The sequence below is a fragment of the Oncorhynchus mykiss genome, chromosome 13 (assembly GCF_013265735.2).
Source record: "Oncorhynchus mykiss isolate Arlee chromosome 13, USDA_OmykA_1.1, whole genome shotgun sequence".
Lineage (NCBI taxonomy): Eukaryota > Metazoa > Chordata > Actinopteri > Salmoniformes > Salmonidae > Oncorhynchus > Oncorhynchus mykiss.
The window spans coordinates 63,978,323-64,000,105 of NC_048577.1; the positions used below are offsets into that span (position 1 = coordinate 63,978,323).

Below are 21,783 nucleotides of genomic sequence, written 5' to 3' on the forward strand. Positions count from 1 at the left end.
ACCACAACCTTATCTTAACCCTAACCACAACATTATCCTAACCCTAACCACAACATTACCATAACCACAACCTTATCCTAACCCTAACCACAACACTACCATAACCACAACCTTATCCTAACCCTAACCACAACACTACCATAACCACAACCTTATCCTAACCCTAAAATAAGACTAAAAACCTCATAAGAATCTGATTATAGCCCATTTTTTCCCCATAGCATGACCATTTCAACCAAAATCACTTTCAATGTCTGAAAATGAAAGAACAGTCCTTAGGTTTGGTATTATCTTCCTGACTGTTGTTACTCAGTAAACCTAACAGACAGTTTGGTATTATCTTCCTGACTGTTGATACTCAGTAAACCTAACAGACAGTTTGGTATTGTCTTCCTGACTGTTGATACTCAGTAAACCTAACAGACAGTTTGGTATTATCTTCCTGACTGTTGTTACTCAGTAAACCTAACTGACAGTTTGGTATTGTCTTCATGACTGTTGTTACTCAGTAAACCTAACAGACAGTTTGGTATTATCTTCCTGACTGTTGTTACTCAGTAAACCTAACAGACAGTTTGGTATTGTCTTCATGACTGTTGATACTCAGTAAACCTAACTGACAGTTTGGTATTGTCTTCCTGACTGTTGTTACTCAGTAAACCTAACTGACAGTTTGGTATTGTCTTCATGACTGTTGATACTCAGTAAACCTAACTGACAGTTTGGTATTATCTTCCTGACTGTTGTTACTCATTAAACCTAACAGACAGTTTGGTATTATCTTCCTGACTGTTGTTACTCATTAAACCTAACAGACAGTTTGGTATTATCTTCCTGACTGTTGTTACTCAGTAAACCTAACAGACAGTTTGGTATTATCTTCCTGACTGTTGTTACTCAGTAAACCTAACAGACAGTTTGGTATTATCTTCCTGACTGTTGTTACTCGGTAAACCTAACAGACAGTTTGGTATTATCTTCCTGACTGTTGTTACTCATTAAACCTAACAGACAGTTTGGTATTATCTTCCTGACTGTTGTTACTCAGTAAACCTAACAGACAGTTTGGTATTATCTTCCTGACTGTTGTTACTCATTAAACCTAACAGACAGTTTGGTATTATCTTCCTGACTGTTGTTACTCAGTAAACCTAACAGACAGTTTGGTATTATCTTCCTGACTGTTGTTACTCAGTAAACCTAACAGACAGTTTGGTATTATCTTCCTGACTGTTGTTACTCATTAAACCTAACAGACAGTTTGGTATTATCTTCCTGACTGTTGTTACTCATTAAACCTAACAGACAGTTTGGTATTATCTTCCTGACTGTTGTTACTCAGTAAACCTAACAGACAGTTTGGTATTATCTTCCTGACTGTTGTTACTCATTAAACCTAACAGACAGTTTGGTATTATCTTCCTGACTGTTGTTACTCAGTAAACCTAACAGACAGTTTGGTATTATCTTCCTGACTGTTGTTACTCATTAAACCTAACAGACAGTTTGGTATTATCTTCCTGACTGTTGTTACTCAGTAAACCTAACAGACAGTTTGGTATTGTCTTCCTGACTGTTGTTACTCAGTAAACCTAACAGACAGTTTGGTATGATCTTCCTGACTGTTGTTACTCAGTAAACCTAACAGACAGTTTGGTATGATCTTCCTGACTGTTGTTACTCAGTAAACCTAACAGACAGTTTGGTATTATCTTCCTGACTGTTGTTACTCAGTAAACCTAACAGACAGTTTGGTATTATCTTCCTGACTGTTGTTACTCGGTAAACCTAACAGACAGTTTGGTATTATCTTCATGACTGTTGTTACTCAGTAAACCTAACAGACAGTTTGGTATGATCTTCCTGACTGTTGTTACTCAGTAAACCTAACTGACAGTTTGGTATTATCTTCATGACTGTTGTTACTCAGTAAACCTAACAGACAGTTTGGTATTGTCTTCATGACTGTTGATACTCAGTAAACCTAACTGACAGTTTGGTATTGTCTTCCTGACTGTTGTTACTCAGTAAACCTAACTGACAGTTTGGTATTGTCTTCATGACTGTTGATACTCAGTAAACCTAACTGACAGTTTGGTATTATCTTCCTGACTGTTGTTACTCATTAAACCTAACAGACAGTTTGGTATTATCTTCCTGACTGTTGTTACTCATTAAACCTAACAGACAGTTTGGTATTATCTTCCTGACTGTTGTTACTCAGTAAACCTAACAGACAGTTTGGTATTATCTTCCTGACTGTTGTTACTCAGTAAACCTAACAGACAGTTTGGTATTATCTTCCTGACTGTTGTTACTCGGTAAACCTAACAGACAGTTTGGTATTATCTTCCTGACTGTTGTTACTCATTAAACCTAACAGACAGTTTGGTATTATCTTCCTGACTGTTGTTACTCAGTAAACCTAACAGACAGTTTGGTATTATCTTCCTGACTGTTGTTACTCATTAAACCTAACAGACAGTTTGGTATTATCTTCCTGACTGTTGTTACTCAGTAAACCTAACAGACAGTTTGGTATTATCTTCCTGACTGTTGTTACTCAGTAAACCTAACAGACAGTTTGGTATTATCTTCCTGACTGTTGTTACTCATTAAACCTAACAGACAGTTTGGTATTATCTTCCTGACTGTTGTTACTCATTAAACCTAACAGACAGTTTGGTATTATCTTCCTGACTGTTGTTACTCAGTAAACCTAACAGACAGTTTGGTATTATCTTCCTGACTGTTGTTACTCATTAAACCTAACAGACAGTTTGGTATTATCTTCCTGACTGTTGTTACTCAGTAAACCTAACAGACAGTTTGGTATTATCTTCCTGACTGTTGTTACTCATTAAACCTAACAGACAGTTTGGTATTATCTTCCTGACTGTTGTTACTCAGTAAACCTAACAGACAGTTTGGTATTGTCTTCCTGACTGTTGTTACTCAGTAAACCTAACAGACAGTTTGGTATGATCTTCCTGACTGTTGTTACTCAGTAAACCTAACAGACAGTTTGGTATGATCTTCCTGACTGTTGTTACTCAGTAAACCTAACAGACAGTTTGGTATTATCTTCCTGACTGTTGTTACTCAGTAAACCTAACAGACAGTTTGGTATTATCTTCCTGACTGTTGTTACTCGGTAAACCTAACAGACAGTTTGGTATTATCTTCATGACTGTTGTTACTCAGTAAACCTAACAGACAGTTTGGTATGATCTTCCTGACTGTTGTTACTCAGTAAACCTAACTGACAGTTTGGTATTATCTTCATGACTGTTGTTGCTCAGTAAACCTAACAGACAGTTTGGTATTATCTTCCTGACTGTTGTTACTCAGTAAACCTAACAGACAGTTTGGTATTATCTTCCTGACTGTTGTTACTCAGTAAACCTAACAGACAGTTTGGTATTGTCTTCCTGACTGTTGTTACTCAGTAAACCTAACAGACAGTTTGGTATGATCTTCCTGACTGTTGTTACTCGGTAAACCTAACAGACAGTTTGGTATTGTCTTCCTGACTGTTGTTACTCAGTAAACCTAACTGACAGTTTGGTATGATCTTCCTGACTGTTGATACTCAGTAAACCTAACAGACAGTTTGGTATTGTCTTCATGACTGTTGTTACTCAGTAAACCTAACTGACAGTTTGGTATTATCTTAATGACTGTTGTTACTCAGTAAACCTAACTGACAGTTTGGTATTGTCTTCCTGACTGTTGTTACTCATTAAACCTAACAGACAGTTTGGTATTGTCTTCCTGACTGTTGTTACTCATTAAACCTAACAGACAGTTTGGTATTATCTTCCTGACTGTTGTTACTCGGTAAATCTAACTGACAGTTTGGATTGTCTTCATGACTGTTGTTACTCAGTAAACCTAACTGACAGTTTGGTATTATCTTCCTGACTGTTGTTACTCGGTAAACCTACATGTATTGAATTACGAGTGGGACATTTCACTTCCATTTATCCAGCGAGTGGTGCAACTGAGCATCGTCTCTCAGACCTACAATTTGACAGAAGAATACCCTCACTGATTGGTTGTTGTCTTTCTCCAAAGTGAATTGACAAATCAGATTACAGAGTCAGAGGCGGGAGATGACACCCATACCTTTGCATCACAAAGCATTCATCACTGAGGATTCTACCAATGCTCATGCACAGACAGTGTAACACGTTCCAGTCTGACTACACTTCAGACACATGATCTCACAATGCCTGGATAGGTGTTTAATAGCTAGCCACAAACATACGTCATCAACAGAACATCCCTGACAGTTCAAAACAAATAGATCATTAATAATTCATGGATTGGATTTATATAGTGCTTTTCTACCAACTGAGGTCCTCAAAGCGTTTTACATAGCAAGGAGGAAACTCACCTCATCCCCCACCAATGTGGAGCACCCACCATTTTTGTGCCAGAACGCTCATCACACAACAACTGAATATGAATTTAAATATGGTTTCTCACAGCTCTGTAGCGATGTAGTGACGGTCCTAAAGTCTGTTTGTTTGTGGGAGAGAAAATCCTTCACGTTCTTACCTGAGATGGCAAATCCGCTGAAGCCCACAGCGATGACTAAAAAGGAGATGGCCATGACCTTGGTGTGAGAGTATCCCACCACCAGCAAGAAGGTGGCCTCCATTCCAAACCCTGGTGATAAAACAGGAACCACAACTAAACATATTACAATCACCACTAACAACAAACACGAAAGATCAGAATATGGAAAGGACCCTTTGACTCTAATGTTTGTCCTGGTATTAGGGGTGGGTGGGGGTGTTGATCATCATTTAGTTTTGCACTCTGTGACAAACATAGGTTGTGGGCAGAGACATATATTTAGAGAGCTGGGATAACTTTTAGAATTTTTCGCCCCAAAAATTTACATATTGCAATTTTATCATTAATGTCTTGTCCTAGTCGTGTTTGTTGAGTGGATCATTTTAATTTGCCCCTTCTGTCATGCCCATGCCCTGTGCCAGTGACGTGATGATGATGATCCTGTGTGGCTCAATTGGTGAGAGCAGAGCGCTAGCAATGCCAAGGTCATGGGTTCAATTCCCACAGGAATTGTGTATATACAGATACTATAATGTTTGCCCTCACTGAACTGTAAAGTCATTCTGGATTAAAGCATCTACCATTTGGCACATATTATATCCCTTCTGTTTTATATAACAATTAGAGAACGTTCTGCATTCCTTCTGTTTATATAACAATTAGAGAACGTTCTGCATTCCTTCTGTTTATATAACAATTAGAGAACGTTCTGCATTCCTTCTGTTTATATAACAATTAGAGAACGTTCTGCATTCCTTCTGTTTTATATAACAATTAGAGAACGTTCTGCATTCCTTCTGTTTATATAACAATTAGAGAACGTTCTGCATTCCTTCTGTTTATATAACAATTAGAGAACGTTCTGCATTCCTTCTGTTTATATAACAATTAGAGAACGTTCTGCATTCCTTCTGTTTATATAACAATTAGAGAACGTTCTGCATTCCTTCTGTTTATATAACAATTAGAGAACGTTCTGCATTCCTTCTGTTTATATAACAATTAGAGAACGTTCTGCATTCCTTCTGTTTATATAACAATTAGAGAACGTTCTGCATTCCTTCTGTTTATATAACAATTAGAGAACGTTCTGCATTCCTTCTGTTTATATAACAATTAGAGAACGTTCTGCATTCCTTCTGTTTATATAACAATTAGAGAACGTTCTGCATTCCTTCTGTTTTATATAACAATTAGAGAACGTTCTGCATTCCTTCTGTTTATATAACAATTAGAGAACGTTCTGCATTCCTTCTGTTTATATAACAATTAGAGAACGTTCTGCATTCCTTCTGTTTATATAACAATTAGAGAACGTTCTGCATTCCTTCTGTTTATATAACAATTAGAGAACGTTCTGCATTCCTTCTGTTTATATAACAATTAGAGAACGTTCTGCATTCCTTCTGTTTATATAACAATTAGAGAACGTTCTGCATTCCTTCTGTTTATATAACAATTAGAGAACGTTCTGCATTCCTTCTGTTTATATAACAATTAGAGAACGTTCTGCATTCCTTCTGTTTATATAACAATTAGAGAACGTTCTGCATTCCTTCTGTTTATATAACAATTAGAGAACGTTCTGCATTCCTTCTGTTTATATAACAATTAGAGAACGTTCTGCATTCCTTCTGTTTTATATAACAATTAGAGAACGTTCTGCATTCCTTCTGTTTTATATAACAATTAGAGAACGTTCTGCATTCCTTCTGTTTATATAACAATTAGAGAACGTTCTGCATTCCTTCTGTTTATATAACAATTAGAGAACGTTCTGCATTCCTTCTGTTTATATAACAATTAGAGAACGTTCTGCATTCCTTCTGTTTATATAACAATTAGAGAACGTTCTGCATTCCTTCTGTTTATATAACAATTAGAGAACGTTCTGCATTCCTTCTGTTTATATAACAATTAGAGAACGTTCTGCATTCCTTCTGTTTTATATAACAATTAGAGAACGTTCTGCATTCCTTCTGTTTATATAACAATTAGAGAACGTTCTGCATTCCTTCTGTTTATATAACAATTAGAGAACGTTCTGCATTCCTTCTGTTTATATAACAATTAGAGAACGTTCTGCATTCCTTCTGTTTTATATAACAATTAGAGAACGTTCTGCATTCCTTCTGTTTATATAACAATTAGAGAACGTTCTGCATTCCTTCTGTTTATATAACAATTAGAGAACGTTCTGCATTCCTTCTGTTTATATAACAATTAGAGAACGTTCTGCATTCCTTCTGTTTATATAACAATTAGAGAATGTTCTGCATTCCTTCTGTTTATATAACAATTAGAGAACGTTCTGCATTCCTTCTGTTTTATATAACAATTAGAGAACGTTCTGCATTCCTTCTGTTTATATAACAATTAGAGAACGTTCTGCATTCCTTCTGTTTATATAACAATTAGAGAACGTTCTGCATTCCTTCTGTTTATATAACAATTAGAGAACGTTCTGCATTCCTTCTGTTTATATAACAATTATAGAACGTTCTGCATTCCTTCTGTTTATATAACAATTAGAGAACGTTCTGCATTCCTTCTGTTTATATAACAATTAGAGAACGTTCTGCATTCCTTCTGTTTATATAACAATTAGAGAACGTTCTGCATTCCTTCTGTTTATATAACAATTAGAGAACGTTCTGCATTCCTTCTGTTTATATAACAATTAGAGAACGTTCTGCATTTCTTCTGTTTATATAACAATTAGAGAACGTTCTGCATTCCTTCTGTTTATATAACAATTAGAGAATGTTCTGCATTCCTTCTGTTTATATAACAATTAGAGAATGTTCTGCATTCCTTCTGTTTATATAACAATTAGAGAATGTTCTGCATTCCTTCTGTTTATATAACAATTAGAGAACGTTCTGCATTCCTTCTGTTTATATAACAATTAGAGAACGTTCTGCATTCCTTCTGTTTATATAACAATTAGAGAACGTTCTGCATTCCTTCTGTTTATATAACAATTAGAGAACGTTCTGCATTCCTTCTGTTTATATAACAATTAGAGAACGTTCTGCATTCCTTTTTATTGGTTCGATGGTTTTGTTCTTCCCCTCTCTGACACAAATAGGTTGTGTTGGGACGTTGAGCTAACGTAGTTCTGGCACTGAGAGTTACCTATCTCCTGTTCTATTCTGTGAGACTGCTCTCATTAGCAGAGGGACCAGTGATGCGTACACAGCATGCTTGTGTTAGCGCAGTCCCAGCTGTAGAATCATCAGTTTGATCCCGGCTAGCGCACCACTACCACTAGCTCACAGCAGCAGAACATGTCTGTGTGGTGCCACCGTCATACACCGTGCTCTCTCAGGCACTTTAATACTGCTGTTACACACATGATGCCCTCATGAACAAGCTGCCGCCACAGTCACACACTTTATTTTACACTCACAATCACACATCTTCGTCATCAGCTGTTTGGGCCTTCTCTCTCTCTCTCTATCTCTCTCTCTCTCTCTCTCTCTCTCTCTCTCATAACTACAGGATTTTCATTTGAGCCAGTTTGCTACAGCATGAAACTAATCCAGCAGCAACAGGAAATGTGAATTATTATGTGGATTAGAATTCATGGACAGTTTTTGAAAGGTTGAATCTGAAATTACACTACAAATTTGAAATGAAGTGTATTACATAAAAGTTATCCTGCAACACGACCCACCCCTCTCTGACTCGGTCTCTCCCTCCCCCTGCTCAGCTAACACCAGCTAACACCTCTCAAATGGGTTTGTTTTCGAATCTAAGTTTCCCTGAAGTACAGATCTAGGATCAACTTCCCCTCCCCCAATCCTAACTTGAACCACTAGTGAGGGAAATGCAAAACTGACCCCAGATCTGTGTCTATATAGGGGAACGTTCACTGTGGAGTGGCCTCTCACCTCCACAGTTCATGAGCTTCCTGACGTTGGTGGTGGTCATGATGTTGTGTGTTCGAAGGTAGTCGGCCAGCTGTCCCCCGATGGGCACAATGATGGTCATCACCAGATGTGGCAAGGCCGACACCATCCCCACCTGACAGAGAGAGAGAGAGAATTCACAAAATGGAACAAACACCAAATTAAGACTCTGCATGCAGACTTCTGCAAAAACATCCTCTGTGTACAACTTAAAACATCAAACAATGCATGCAGAACAGAATGAGGACGATACCCCCTAATTATCAAAATCCAGAAAATAGTTAAAATAGTTCAATTCCACCTAAAACGAAGCAATTCCTCAACCTTCTATAACAAAGCCATCACAAACATAAACAGACCCCACAGATCCCCAGGACAGCAACACAATTAGACCAAACCGAATCATTGAGAAAACAAAAAGATAATTACACATTGGAAAGAATTTACCAAAAAACAGAGCAAACTGGAATGCTGTTTGTCCCTAAACAGAGAGAACACAGTGGCAGAATACCTGACCACTGTGACTGACATACATTTTGACTATGTACTGTACAGACTCAGTGAGCATAGCCTTGCTATTGAGAAAGGCTCCCGTAGGCAGACATGACTCTCAAGAGAAAACAGGCTATGTGCTCACTGCACACAAAATGAGGTGGAAACTGAGCTGCACTTCCTAACCTCCTGCCAAATGTATGACCATATTAGATACACATATTTCCCTCAGATCACAATGACCCACAAAGAATTCCAAAACAAACCCAATTTTTCTATACTCCCATATCTACTGGGTGAAATACCACAGTGTGTCATAGCAGCAAGATTTGTGACATTTTGCCACAAGAAAAGGTCAACCAGTGAAGAACAAACACCACAACCCATATTTATTTATGTTTATATTTATGTTTATTTATTTTTCACATCAATATAACACTGTATATAGCCATAATATGACATTTGAAATGTGTCTATTCCTTTGAAACGTGTCAGTGTAATGTTTAATGTTAATTTTTGATTGTTTATTTCACTTTAGTTTATTATCTATTTCACTTGCTTTGTAAATGTAAACATATGTTTCCCATGCCCATGCCTGTTTTCTTCACAAAAACAAAAAATGTGAAACTATGGTGGGCCAAATTTAACCCGTAGACCACCAGTTGTTTTTCTCTGGGCTAGGGGTTAGAGGCCAGGGGATAGGGGCTAGGTTAGGGGACAGGGGCTAGGCTAGGGGATAGGGGCTAGGCTAGGGGATAGGGGCTAGGTTAGGGGCTAGGGATAGGGGATAGGCTAGGGGCTAGGGGATAGGGGCTAGGCTAGGGGATAGAGGCTAGGGGATAGGTGCTAGGCTAGGGGATAGGGGCTAGGGTAGGGGATAGAGGCTAGGCTAGGGGATAGGGGCTATGGGATAGAGGCTAGGGGCTATGGGATAGAGGCTAGGGGATAGGGGCCAGGGGATAGGCTAGGGGATAGAGGCTAGGGGCTAGGCTAGGGGGATAGAGGCTAGGGGATAGGGGCTAGGCTAGGGGATAGGGGCTAGGCTAGGGGATAGGGGCTAGGTTAGGGGATAGGGGCTAGGCTAGGGGATAGGGGCTAGGTTAGGGGACAGGGGCTAGGCTAGGGGATAGGGGATAGGCTAGGGGATAGGGGCTAGGCTAGGGGATAGGGGCTAGGGTAGGGGATAGAGGCTAGGCTAGGGGATAGGGGCTATGGGATAGAGGCTTGGGGCTATGGGATAGAGGCTAGGGGCTAGGGGATAGGGGCCAGGGGATAGGGGCTAGGCTAGGGGATAGAGGCTAGGGGCTAGGCTAGGGGGATAGAGGCTAGGGGATAGGGGATAGGTAATAGGGGATAGGGGTTAATTCATAATTAAAACTCTGTCTCACCTTGCTGATCTCAAAGCCAAACACTTCCTCAAAGTAGGCCGGCTGGCTGATGAGAAGCAGGTAGAAAGTCCAGCTCCTGCAGAAGTTGGCTACGATAATGGCGTACACCGGCATGGACGTGAAGAATGCTCTCCACGGGGTTTTGAATTTCTGCAACAAGGAGGAATTAGAGATGGTTGTGCTCACAGTCCTCACCAGCTCTCACACAGCAAAAAAGTGAAATTATAGAGGGATGTGGTGTGTGTGTGTGTGTGTGTGTGTGTGTGTGTGTGTGTGTGTGTGTGTGTGTGTGTGTGTGTGTGTGTGTGTGTGTGTGTGTGTGTGTGTGTGTGTGTGTGTGTGCACAAGTCACAAGCAAAAAGAAAAGTGGTGCAGTGTGTGTGTGTGAGACAGTGCAGTTTGTTTGAAATAAAATGTTTCATGCGTCTTGGTGCTTACCTGTAGAGGATTGGCAAAACCTGCTGACTCTCCGATGGCTTCCTCAATGTACTTCCTCTCCTCAGGGGTGATAGTGGGGTGGGCTGCCGGGCTTTCATACGACACCAGGATCCAGAAGAGATACCATGCTATCCCAAAACTGCCTGGGAGAGGGAGGGAGAGGGAGAGAGAGGAGGAGAGAGGTAAAGGGGGAGAGAGAGGATGACAGAGGTAGAGAGATAAAGAGGAGAGAGAGAGAGGAGAGAGGAGGAAAGAGGAAGAGATGTAAAGAGGAGAAGGAGGAGAGAGGTAGATGTAAAGAGGAGGGAGAAAGGAGGAGAGAGGTAGAGAGGTAAAGAGGAGAGAGAAAGCAGTAGAGGTAGAGAGGTAGAGAGGTAGAGAGGTAGAGAGGTAAAGAGGAGAGAGAAAGGAGGAGAGAGGTAGAGAGGTAAAGAGGAGAGAGAGAGGAGGAGAGAGGTAGAGAGGTGAAGGGGGAGAGGAGGAGAGAGGTAAGAGGTGAAGGGGGAGAGGAGGAGAGAGGTAAGAGGGAGAGAGAGGAGAAGAGCGGTAGAGAGGTAAAGGGGGAGAGAGAGGAGGAGAGAGGTAGAGAGGTAAAGAGGGGAGAGAGAGGAGAAGAGAGGTAGAGAGATAAAGGGGGAGAGAGATGAGGAGAGAGGTAGAGAGGTAAAGAGGAGAGAGAAAGCAGTAGAGGTAGAGAGGTAGAGAGGTAAAGGGGGAGAGGAGGAGAGAGGTAGAGAGGTAAGAGGGAGAGAGAGGAGGAGAGCGGTAGAGAGGTAAAGGGGGAGAGAGAGGAGGAGAGAGGTAGAGAGGTAAAGAGGGGAGAGAGAGGAGAAGAGAGGTAGAGAGGTAAAGGGGGGAGAGGAGGAGAGAGGTAAAGGGGGAGAGAGAGGAGGAGAGAGGTAGAGAGGTAAGAGGGAGAGAGAGGAGGAGAGCGGTAGAGTTAAAGAGGCGCGAGAGAGGAGAGAGGTCAAATGGAGAGAGAGAGCAGAGAGAGAGGATGAGAGTGGAAGAGAGGTAAAGAGGGGAGAGAAGGGTAGGAAATGAGAAGGGTGGAGTAAGGAGAAAGGTAGGGTCGGGAGAATGGTCTCTACAGTACACTACAGTGATGACACGTTTGCAATAACATAAATTGTGTCAGTTTGGATGTCATTGTCACAGAAAAAATACCCAGCAAGCTTAGCAAGACCCATGTCTCTACCGCTCTCCTCCTATGAACTGGTGCTATACCGCTAGCTCCCCAAAGGAGGGTAGCACTGGCTAACTGAGTAGTCAGCATACCACTTTCAATAGTCTGGGCTACCAACACTGGGTCATGGGCAGTAGGCAGCTGAGCAGGGGCCACCCACTAATTTTTTTTTGTATTTTACCTTTATTTAACTAGTTAAGAACGGCCTAGGAACAGAGAGTTAACTGCCTGTTCAGGGGCAGAACGACAGATTTGTACCTTGTCAGCTCTGGGATTTGAACTTGCAACCTTCCGGTTACTAGTCCAACGCTCTAACCACTAGGCTAAGCTTGCAGGGGTTTATCTTAGGGGACCTGTATGGTGATGAGACAGTTAAACTCGGTACTGCCCGGTTGGTTTTACTCACCATAGACGTAGAAGACTGAAGGCCACCCTACATACTGAACCAACACCCCAGCAAGAGGCATGGCCACCACAGCTCCCGCATAGGAACCTGTGACACAAAGAAAGAGCAAGACACAGAAATATGAAACATTGATGTTTCTATTGTTGTTGTGTAATGCCTCAGTCAGGCCAGATCTGAACACCTCAGCACCCACAATCAAAGTCAGTAGCAATAGCGAACTAGCTCACACAATATTTGTTTCTGGGTTTTGAGATTAGCTAGCAAGCTAATGAACTAACCTAGCCAACTAACGAACTAACGAACTAACGAACTAACTAACTAGCTAACCTAGCCAACTAACTGTGGAGAGAAACAATTAACTTACAGTAAGAACAGTTAATTAGCTCTTTGCTAGAAAATATTATGCTGCCTCCTAAACTGATAAGGTGGCTTCATTAATGTTTACACATTGACAAGTCCTGTTCATTGTCAATGTCTATGAAAAGTAACAGCACAGGAGGTTGGTGGCACCTTAATTGGGGAGGATGGGCTCGTGGTAATGGCTGGAGCGGAATAGGTGGAATGGTATGAGATACATCAAACATATGGTTTCCATGGTTTCCATGTGTTTGATGCCATTCCATTCGCTCCGTTCCAGACATTTTTATGAGCCGTCCTCCCCTCAACAGCCTCCACTGATTCACAGCATTACAGTTATAACCTGTTACATACTGTATGTGGACAGGGACAAACAGAAATGGGCCTCCACTGATTCACAGCATTACAGTTATAACCCATTACATACTGTATGTGGACAGGGACAAACAGAAATGGGCCTTCACTGATTCACAGCATTACAGTTATAACCCATTACATACTGTATGTGGACAGGGACAAACAGAAATGTTTCTAACAGAAAACATTTAAAAAGCATAACCATGGTAGCAGTTGAAAGAGAAGACATTTAAAAAGCATAACCATGGTAGCAGTTGAAAGAGAAGACATTTAATAAGCATAACCATGGTAGCAGTTGAAAGAGAAGACATTTAAAAAGCATAACCATGGTAGCAGTTGAAAGAGAAGACATTTAAAAATCATAATCATGGTAGCAGTTGAAAGAGAAGACATTTAAAAAGCATAACCATGGTAGCAGTTGAAAGAGAAGACATTTAAAAAGCATAACCATGGTAGCAGTTGAAAGAGAAGACATTTAATAAGCATAACCATGGTAGCAGTTGAAAGAGAAGACATTTAAAAAGCATAACCATGGTAGCAGTTGAAAGAGAAGACATTTAAAAATCATAATCATGGTAGCAGTTGAAAGAGAAGACATTTAAAAAGCATAACCATGGTAGCAGTTGAAAGAGAAGACATTTAAAAATCATAACCATGGTAGCAGTTGAAAGAGAAGACATTTAAAAAGCATAACCATGGTAGCAGTTGAAAGAGAAGACATTTAAAAAGCATAACCATGGTAGCAGTTGAAAGAGAAGACATTTAAAAAGCATAACCATGGTAGCAGTTGAAAGAGAAGACATTTAAAAAGCATAACCATGGTAGCAGTTGAAAGAGAAGACATTTAAAAAGCATAACCATGGTAGCAGTTGAAAGAGAAGACATTTAAAAAGCATAACCATGGTAGCAGTTGAAAGGGAAAACAGAACAAAGGTGAGGATACAATCCAAGCAATTACATTACTGTTGATATTTACATTTACTGGACTTTTCACAGCATTTGTCAATAATATAATCTGGAAATATGCTGGATACATTCAGTGACATAATAAGAATATTCATGCAGCATTTGGGCTAGGTGAAACATTTTATTTGGAACAAAGCCCTGCATTTGCATATGTGAACTGATTGCCCCGCATCTATCTTCAGAGCTCGTGCTGCTAGGTGACCTAAACTGGGACATGCTTAACACCCCAGCCCTCCCACAATCTAAGCTTGATGCCCTCAGTCTCACACAAAATATCAATGAACCTACCAGGTACCACCCCAAAGCCATAAACACGGGCACCCTCATAGATATTATCCTAACCAACTTGCCCTCTAAATACACCTCTGCTGTTTTCAACCAAGATCTCAGTGATCACTGCCTCATTGCCTGCATCCGTAATGGGTCAGTGGTCAAACGACCTCCACTCATCACTGTCAAACGCTCCCTGAAACACTTCAGCGAGCAGGCCTTTCTAATCGACCTGGCCTGGGTATCCTGGGGGGATATTGACCTCATCCCGTCAGTAGAGGATACCTGGTTATTTTTTTAAATGCCTTCCTCACCATCTTAAATAAGCATGCCCCATTCAAGAAATTTAGAACCAGGAACAGATATAGCCCTTGGTTCTCTCCAGACCTGACTGCCCTTAACCAACACAATAACACTCTGTGGCGTTCTGCATTAGCATCAAACAGCCCCCGTGATATGCAACTTTTCAGTGAAGTTAGAAACCAATATACACAGGCAGTTAGAAAAGCCAAGGCTAGCTTTTTCAAGCAGAAATTTGCTTTCTGCAACACAAACTCAAAAAAGTTCTGGGACACTGTAAAGTCCATGGAGAATAAGAACACCTCCTCCCAGCTGCCCACTGCACTGAGGATAGGAAACTGTCACCACCGATAAATCCACTATAATTGAGAATTTCAATAAGCATTTTTCTACGGCTAGCCATGCTTTCCACCTGGCTACCCCTACCCCGGTCAACAGCAATGCACCCCCCACAGCAACCTGCCCAAGCCTTACCCATTTCTCCTTCTCCCAAATCCAGTCAGCTGATGTTCTGAAAGAGCTGCAAAATCTGGATCCCTACAAATCAGCCGGGCTAGACAATCTGGACCCTTTCTTTCTAAAAATGATCTGCCGAAATTGTTGCAACCCCTATTACTAGCCTGTTCAATCTCTCTTTCGTGTCGTCTGAGATTCCCAAAGATTGGAAAGCAGCTGCGGTCATCCCCCTCTTCAAAGGGGACACACACTCTTGACCCAAACTGCTACAGACCTATCTATCCTACCCTGCCTTTCTAAGGTCTTCGAAAGCCAAGTCAACAAACAGATCACCGACCATTTCGAATCCCACCGCACCTTCTCCGCTAAGCAATCTGGTTTCAGAGCTGGTCATGGGTGCACCTCAGCCACGCTCAATATCCTAAACGATATCTTAACCGCCATCGATAAGAAACAATACTGTGCGGCCGTATTCATTGACCTGGCCAAGGCTTTCGACTCTGTCAATCACCACATCCTCATCGGCAGACTCGATAGCCTTGGTCTCTCAAATGATTGCCTCGGCTGTTTCACCAACTACTTCTCTGATAGAGTTCAGTGTGTCAAATCGGAGGGCCTGTTGTCTGGGCCTCTGCCAGTCTCTATGGGGGTGCCACAGGGTTCAATTCTCGGGCCAACTCTCATCTCTGTATACATCAATGATGTCACTCTTGCTGCTGGTGATTCTCTGATTCACCTCTACGCAGATGACACTGTTCTGTATACTTCTGGCCCTTCGTTGGACACTGTGTTAACAACCCTCCAGACAAGCTTCAATGCCATTCAGCTCTCCTTCACTGGCCTCCAACTGCTCTTAAATACAAGTAAAACTAAATGCATGCTCTTCAACCGATCGCTGCCTGCACCTGCCCGCCCGTCCAGCATCACTACTCTGGACGGTTCTGCCTTAGAATATGTGGACAACTACAAATACCTAGGTGTCTGGTTAGACTGTAAACTCTCCTTCCAGACTCACATCAAACATCTCCAATCCAAAGTTAAATCTAGAATTGGCTTCCTATTTTGCAACAAAGCATCCTTCACTCATGCTGCCAAACATACCCTCGTAAAACTGACCATCCTACCGATCCTCGACTTCGGCGATGTAATTTACAATATAGCCTCCAATACCCTACTTAATAAATTGGATGCAGTCTATCACAGCCATCCATTGTCACCAAAGCCCCATATACTACCCACCACTGCAACCTGTACGCTCTCGTTGGCTGGCCTTCGCTTCATACTCGTCGCCAAACCCACTGGCTCCAGGTCATCTACAAGACCCTGCTAGGTAAAGTCCCCCCTTATCTCAGCGCACTGGTCACCTTAGCAGAACCCACCTGTAGCACACGCTCCAGCAGGTATATCTCTCTGGTCCCCCCAAAAACAATTCATCCTTTGGCCACCTCTCCTTCCAGTTCTCTGCTGCCAATGACTGGAACGAACTACAAAAATCTCTGAAACTGGAAACACTTATCTCCCTCACTAGCTTTAAGCACCAACTGTCAGAGCAGCTCACAGATTACTGCACCTGTACATAGCCCATCTATAATTTAGCCCAAACAACTACCTCTTTCCCTACTGTATTTATTTATTTATTTTGCTCCCACCCCATTATTTCTATTTCTACTTTGCACATTCTTTCACTGCAAATCTACCATTCCAGTGTTTTACTTGATATATTGTATTTACTTCGCCACCATGGCCTTTTTTGCCTTTACCTCCCTCATCTCACCTCATTTGCTCACATTGTATATAGACTTATTTTTCTACTGTATTATTGACTGTATGTTTGATTTACTCCATGTGTAACTCTGTGTTGTTGTATGTGTCAAACTGCTTTGCTTTATCTTGGCCAGGTCGCAATTGTAAATGAGAACTTGTTCTCAATTTGCCTATCTGGTTAAATAAAGGTGAAATAAATAAATAAAAATCCCCACCATCACACAATTAATCCCCACCATCACACAATGTTATGCAATCCAACAACAGTCCACTACAATCCAACAACGGTCCACTACAATCCAACAACGATCCATTACAATCCAACAACGATCCACTACAATCCAACAACGGTCCATTACAATCCAACAACGATCCATTACAATCCAACAACGATCCACTACAATCCAACAACGATCCACTACAATCCAACAACGATCCATTACAATCCAACAACGATCCACTACAATCCAACAACGGTCCACTACAATCCAACAACAATCCACTACAATCCAACAACGGTCCATTACAAATCTCCATCTAGTTTAGGTAAAAGCATCATTTGAACGTGCCTCAAATTTAAGCTCTTATCAGTGACCAAATCTGCCATTTTGATCTCTCATACCTGGACCCTGGAGTGTAAAGGGCTACATACACTTCCTGCAGCTGAGAATGCATCAATGGAGGCTGTAGAGGGGAGGACTGCTCATAATAATGGCTGGAATGGAGCGAATGGAATGGCATGTATTTGATACCATTCCATCCATTCCACTCCAGCCATTACCACGAACCCATCCTCCCCAATTAAGGTGTCACCAACCTCCTGTGGAATGCATGCATACAGTATGTAGGAAGACAATGTGCTGCACTAGATTTATTGGGGATGTTACCAATAGGGAACTTTACTATAATGTTGAGGTTGTTTATAAGCACATCTTAGCTACCCTCTTGACAAGAACATCAAGTAGACATCACAAATGGTTGGATCCAGTAATGTGTAGAGTAGTCCTTATTATCCCCGGGGGAAATTCATTCATTCATTGTGTGGTTTAAGAGAGAGAAAAGGGGAGGGAGAGCGTGAGAGGATGTTTAAATCCATTTATTTTAGTATCTTACCACAGAATGCTGTTGTGGCCAGTCGACTTCTCTCTAGAGGCGGGGCCCATTTGGCCCAGATCCCATGGCATGCTGGGTAAGATACGCCCTATAGGGAAGTAATGAAGTGATGCACACAGTAAATATCCAAACATAATATTCAACGCACGCACGCACGCACGCACGCACGCACACACACACACACACACACACACACACACACAGAGTGAGAGAGACAGATGCACTCTAAGTACCTCGACGAGGCCTTGGCATATCCTGACTAGTATGACACAGCTGTAGTGTGTACGAGCAGCAGATGGAATCAGCATGTTGAGAGTGGATGTGGCCACTATGGCGAAGCCAAACACGCTGAAACACACCAAGACAGAAACAGTCAGAGACAAACACAACCAGCCTTCATTTCAACCACTGAGAGCTATAGAGACCAGCCTTCATTTCAACCACTGAGAGCTATAGAGACCAGCTTTCATTTCAACCACTGAGAGCTATAGAGACCAGCCTTCATTTCAACCACTGAGAGCTATAGAGACCAGCTTTCATTTCAACCACTGAGAGCTATAGAGACCAGCCTTCATTTCAACCACTGAGAGCTATAGAGACCAGCCTTCATTTCAACCACTGAGAGCTATAGAGACCAGCTTTCATTTCAACCACTGAGAGCTATAGAGACCAGCCTTCATTTCAACCACTGAGAGCGATAGAGACCATGGTTCATTTGGGGTCTGTTTAATTTTCAATTTTGTTTAATTCAGGAAGTAATTATTGGCAAATATTTTCTATGAAGATGAAATATTTAAATTCTATAAAGATTTCAATTCATGAGCTGGTTTTCATTTCATTTGACTGATATCAACATGTAATTAACCCCAATCCTGAGAGAAATGTCTTTGGTGTTATTGATGAGACTGTCCCAACCTTTGTAGCAGTTCAAAATGTCTGATGGAAGGAAACCCTTGACTATAAGGGCTCCGTCTATACTTCATTAGTAAAAATGAATACATAACTTTTTGATTGAGGCAACATCATCAGCCATAGTATAATGTATATTTTAGTATACTTTAGTCAAATATAATGTATACTCTAGTAAAATATAATGTATACTTTAGTCAAATATAATGTAAACTTTAGTAAAATATAATGTATACTCTAGTAAAATATAATGTATACTTTAGTCAAATATAATGTATACTTTAGTAAAATATAATGTATACTTTAGTCAAATATAATGTAAACTTTAGTCAAATATAATGTATACTCTAGTAAAATATAATGTATAGTTTAGTAAAATATAATGTATATTTTAGTATACTTTAGTCAAATATAATGTATACTCTAGTAAAATATAATGTATACTTTAGTCAAATATAATGTATACTCTAGTAAAATAGAATGTATATTTTAGTCAAAATAATGTACACTTTAGTCAAATATAATGTATACTCTAGTAAAATATAATGTATACTCTAGTAAAATATAATGTATACTCTAGTAAAATATAATGTATACTTTAGTCAAATATAATGTAAACTTTAGTCAAATATAATGTATACTCTAGTAAAATATAATGTATAGTTTAGTAAAATATAATGTATATTTTAGTATACTTTAGTCAAATATAATGTATACTCTAGTAAAATATAATGTATACTTTAGTCAAATATAATGTATACTCTAGTAAAATAGAATGTATATTTTAGTCAAAATAATGTACACTTTAGTCAAATATAATGTATACTCTAGTAAAATATAATGTATAGTTTAGTAAAATATAATGTATATTTTAGTAAATATAATGTAAACTTTAGTAAAATATAATGTATACTCTAGTAAAATATAAAGCATAGTTTAGTAAAATATAATGTATACTTTAGTCAAATATGTTTACTCTAGTATAATATAATGTAAATTTTTGTAAAATAGAATGTATACTTAAGTCAAATATAATGTATACTTAGGTCAACTATAACGTATATTTGAGTCAAATATAATGTATACTTTAGTCAAATGAATCCTAGTAGTAAAAAAGTTGACCTCCGACACGTTTGAGGAAAGGTATTGACATACAATAAGAAAATCAGTCAATCAATACAGGAATAATCATCCCAAAGCATGCTAAAACATACATACTTGTTAGCTTTATATTTTTGACATATGAGACCTCCAGGAATCTGTGTGACAATGTATCCTAAAATGTACTTACTTGTTAGCTTTATATTTTTGACATATAAAACCTCCGGGAATCTGTGTGACGATGTATCCCCAGAAGAAGGACCCGTGGATCATCCCCACGGTCTCTGGATCCCAGCTGAACTGTGCTGCCTGGGGGGAGAGAAAGAGGAGGAGTGACCATGGTTGTGCTCATAAGGCACCAAACGGAAGAAAACCATCTGGGAGCAAGGGACTACCTGGATTTGTACAATAAGAAACGCTCATTTAGATTTTCAGTGGCAGAACATTTTTGAAGCATTTTTTCGTTGCGTGTCCTAATGAACACAACCCATGACTACGGATGTGTAGCGGAGTGGGTTCGTTAAATAATGCTTGAGTGATGAGAAACCTTGCCTGAGACCTGAAGACTTGTGTTAGCTTCCCAAGCACCTTGATAAAGGCTACACTTCAAAAGGTGCTGATTGTGATTATAAATAAGTATTTTCAAGTCAAAGTACATTGTCCATTGACGGTATTCTTCTTCCTCTGCACAAAAATAAAGCTTGGACACACTCCAACCTCAGCGAGGTCGGAAACAACCGGAAGTATGCGGTTTTCATTGATACAGTATCTTCAACCTAGCTTGCTTTTCCCCTGAAACATGGATGTGTGGACCCCGCTCAGGTATTTATTTTTACACCTGCTACGTTAGGTTACACACACTATGAGCCTCCAAGCCCAAAGGTACAACCTTTGTTGTGGCCTGTAGCCAGCCCTCCCCCTGACCTGACCCCCTGACCCCAAACCCCCTGACCCCAACCCTCCTCTTCCCACATCACTAGCTAGCAAGGTTATTTGCTACCATTCAGACAGCGAAGAAAGAAGGGGAAAACCCGCTTCAAGAAAATGGTTCTTTGAGAAGAAAGAGTGCCACATAGAACCATCGGTCACTTCAAAGAGCCTCCCCTTTTCAGATATTTACATTTGATTCGTTAGCGCAGACAGTCATAGTAAATATTTTCCTCATTAAACAGACAGTCATAGTAAATATTTTCCTCATTAAACAGACAGTCATAGTAAATATTTTCCTCATTAAACAGACAGTCATAGTAAATGTTTTCCTCATTAAACAGACAGTCATAGTAAATGTTTTCCTCATTAAAGCAGACAGTCATAGTAAATGTTTTCCTCATTAAAGCAGACAGTCATAGTAAATGTTTTCCTCATTAAACAGACAGTCATAGACATAAATGTTTTCCTCATTAAACAGACAGTCATAGTAAATGTTTTCCTCATTAAAGCAGACACTCATAGTAAATGTTTTCCTCATTAAACAGACAGTCATAGTAAATGTTTTCCTCGTTAAACAGACAGTCATAGTAAATGTTTTCCTCATTAAACAGACAGTCATAGACATAAATGTTTTACTCATTAAACAGACAGTCATAGACATAAATGTTTTCCTCATTAAACAGACAGTCATAGTAAATGTTTTCCTCATTAAACAGACAGTCATAGATATAAATGTTTTCCTCATTAAACAGACAGTCATAGTAAATGTTTTCCTCATTAAACAGACAGTCATAGACATAAATGTTTTCCTCATTAAACAGACAGTCATAGACATAAATGTTTTCCTCATTA

At 40.0% G+C, this 21,783-nt stretch overlaps 1 protein-coding gene across 1 annotated transcript in view; it reads right to left on the reverse strand.

Moving 5' to 3' along the window:
• Nucleotides 1–21,783, reverse strand: part of LOC110487029 (vesicular glutamate transporter 1) — a 67,020-nt gene that overhangs the window by 5,043 nt on the left and 40,194 nt on the right. Inside the window, exons 3-10 of the mRNA XM_036941900.1 lie at nucleotides 20,192–20,310; nucleotides 18,225–18,339; nucleotides 17,992–18,079; nucleotides 12,409–12,495; nucleotides 10,817–10,959; nucleotides 10,379–10,528; nucleotides 8,481–8,613; nucleotides 4,564–4,674 (exon numbers count right to left, since the gene is read on the reverse strand). Of these exons, the coding sequence (XP_036797795.1) occupies nucleotides 4,564–4,674; nucleotides 8,481–8,613; nucleotides 10,379–10,528; nucleotides 10,817–10,959; nucleotides 12,409–12,495; nucleotides 17,992–18,079; nucleotides 18,225–18,339; nucleotides 20,192–20,310 (946 nt within the window). The remainder of the gene's footprint in view (nucleotides 1–4,563; nucleotides 4,675–8,480; nucleotides 8,614–10,378; nucleotides 10,529–10,816; nucleotides 10,960–12,408; nucleotides 12,496–17,991; nucleotides 18,080–18,224; nucleotides 18,340–20,191; nucleotides 20,311–21,783) is intronic.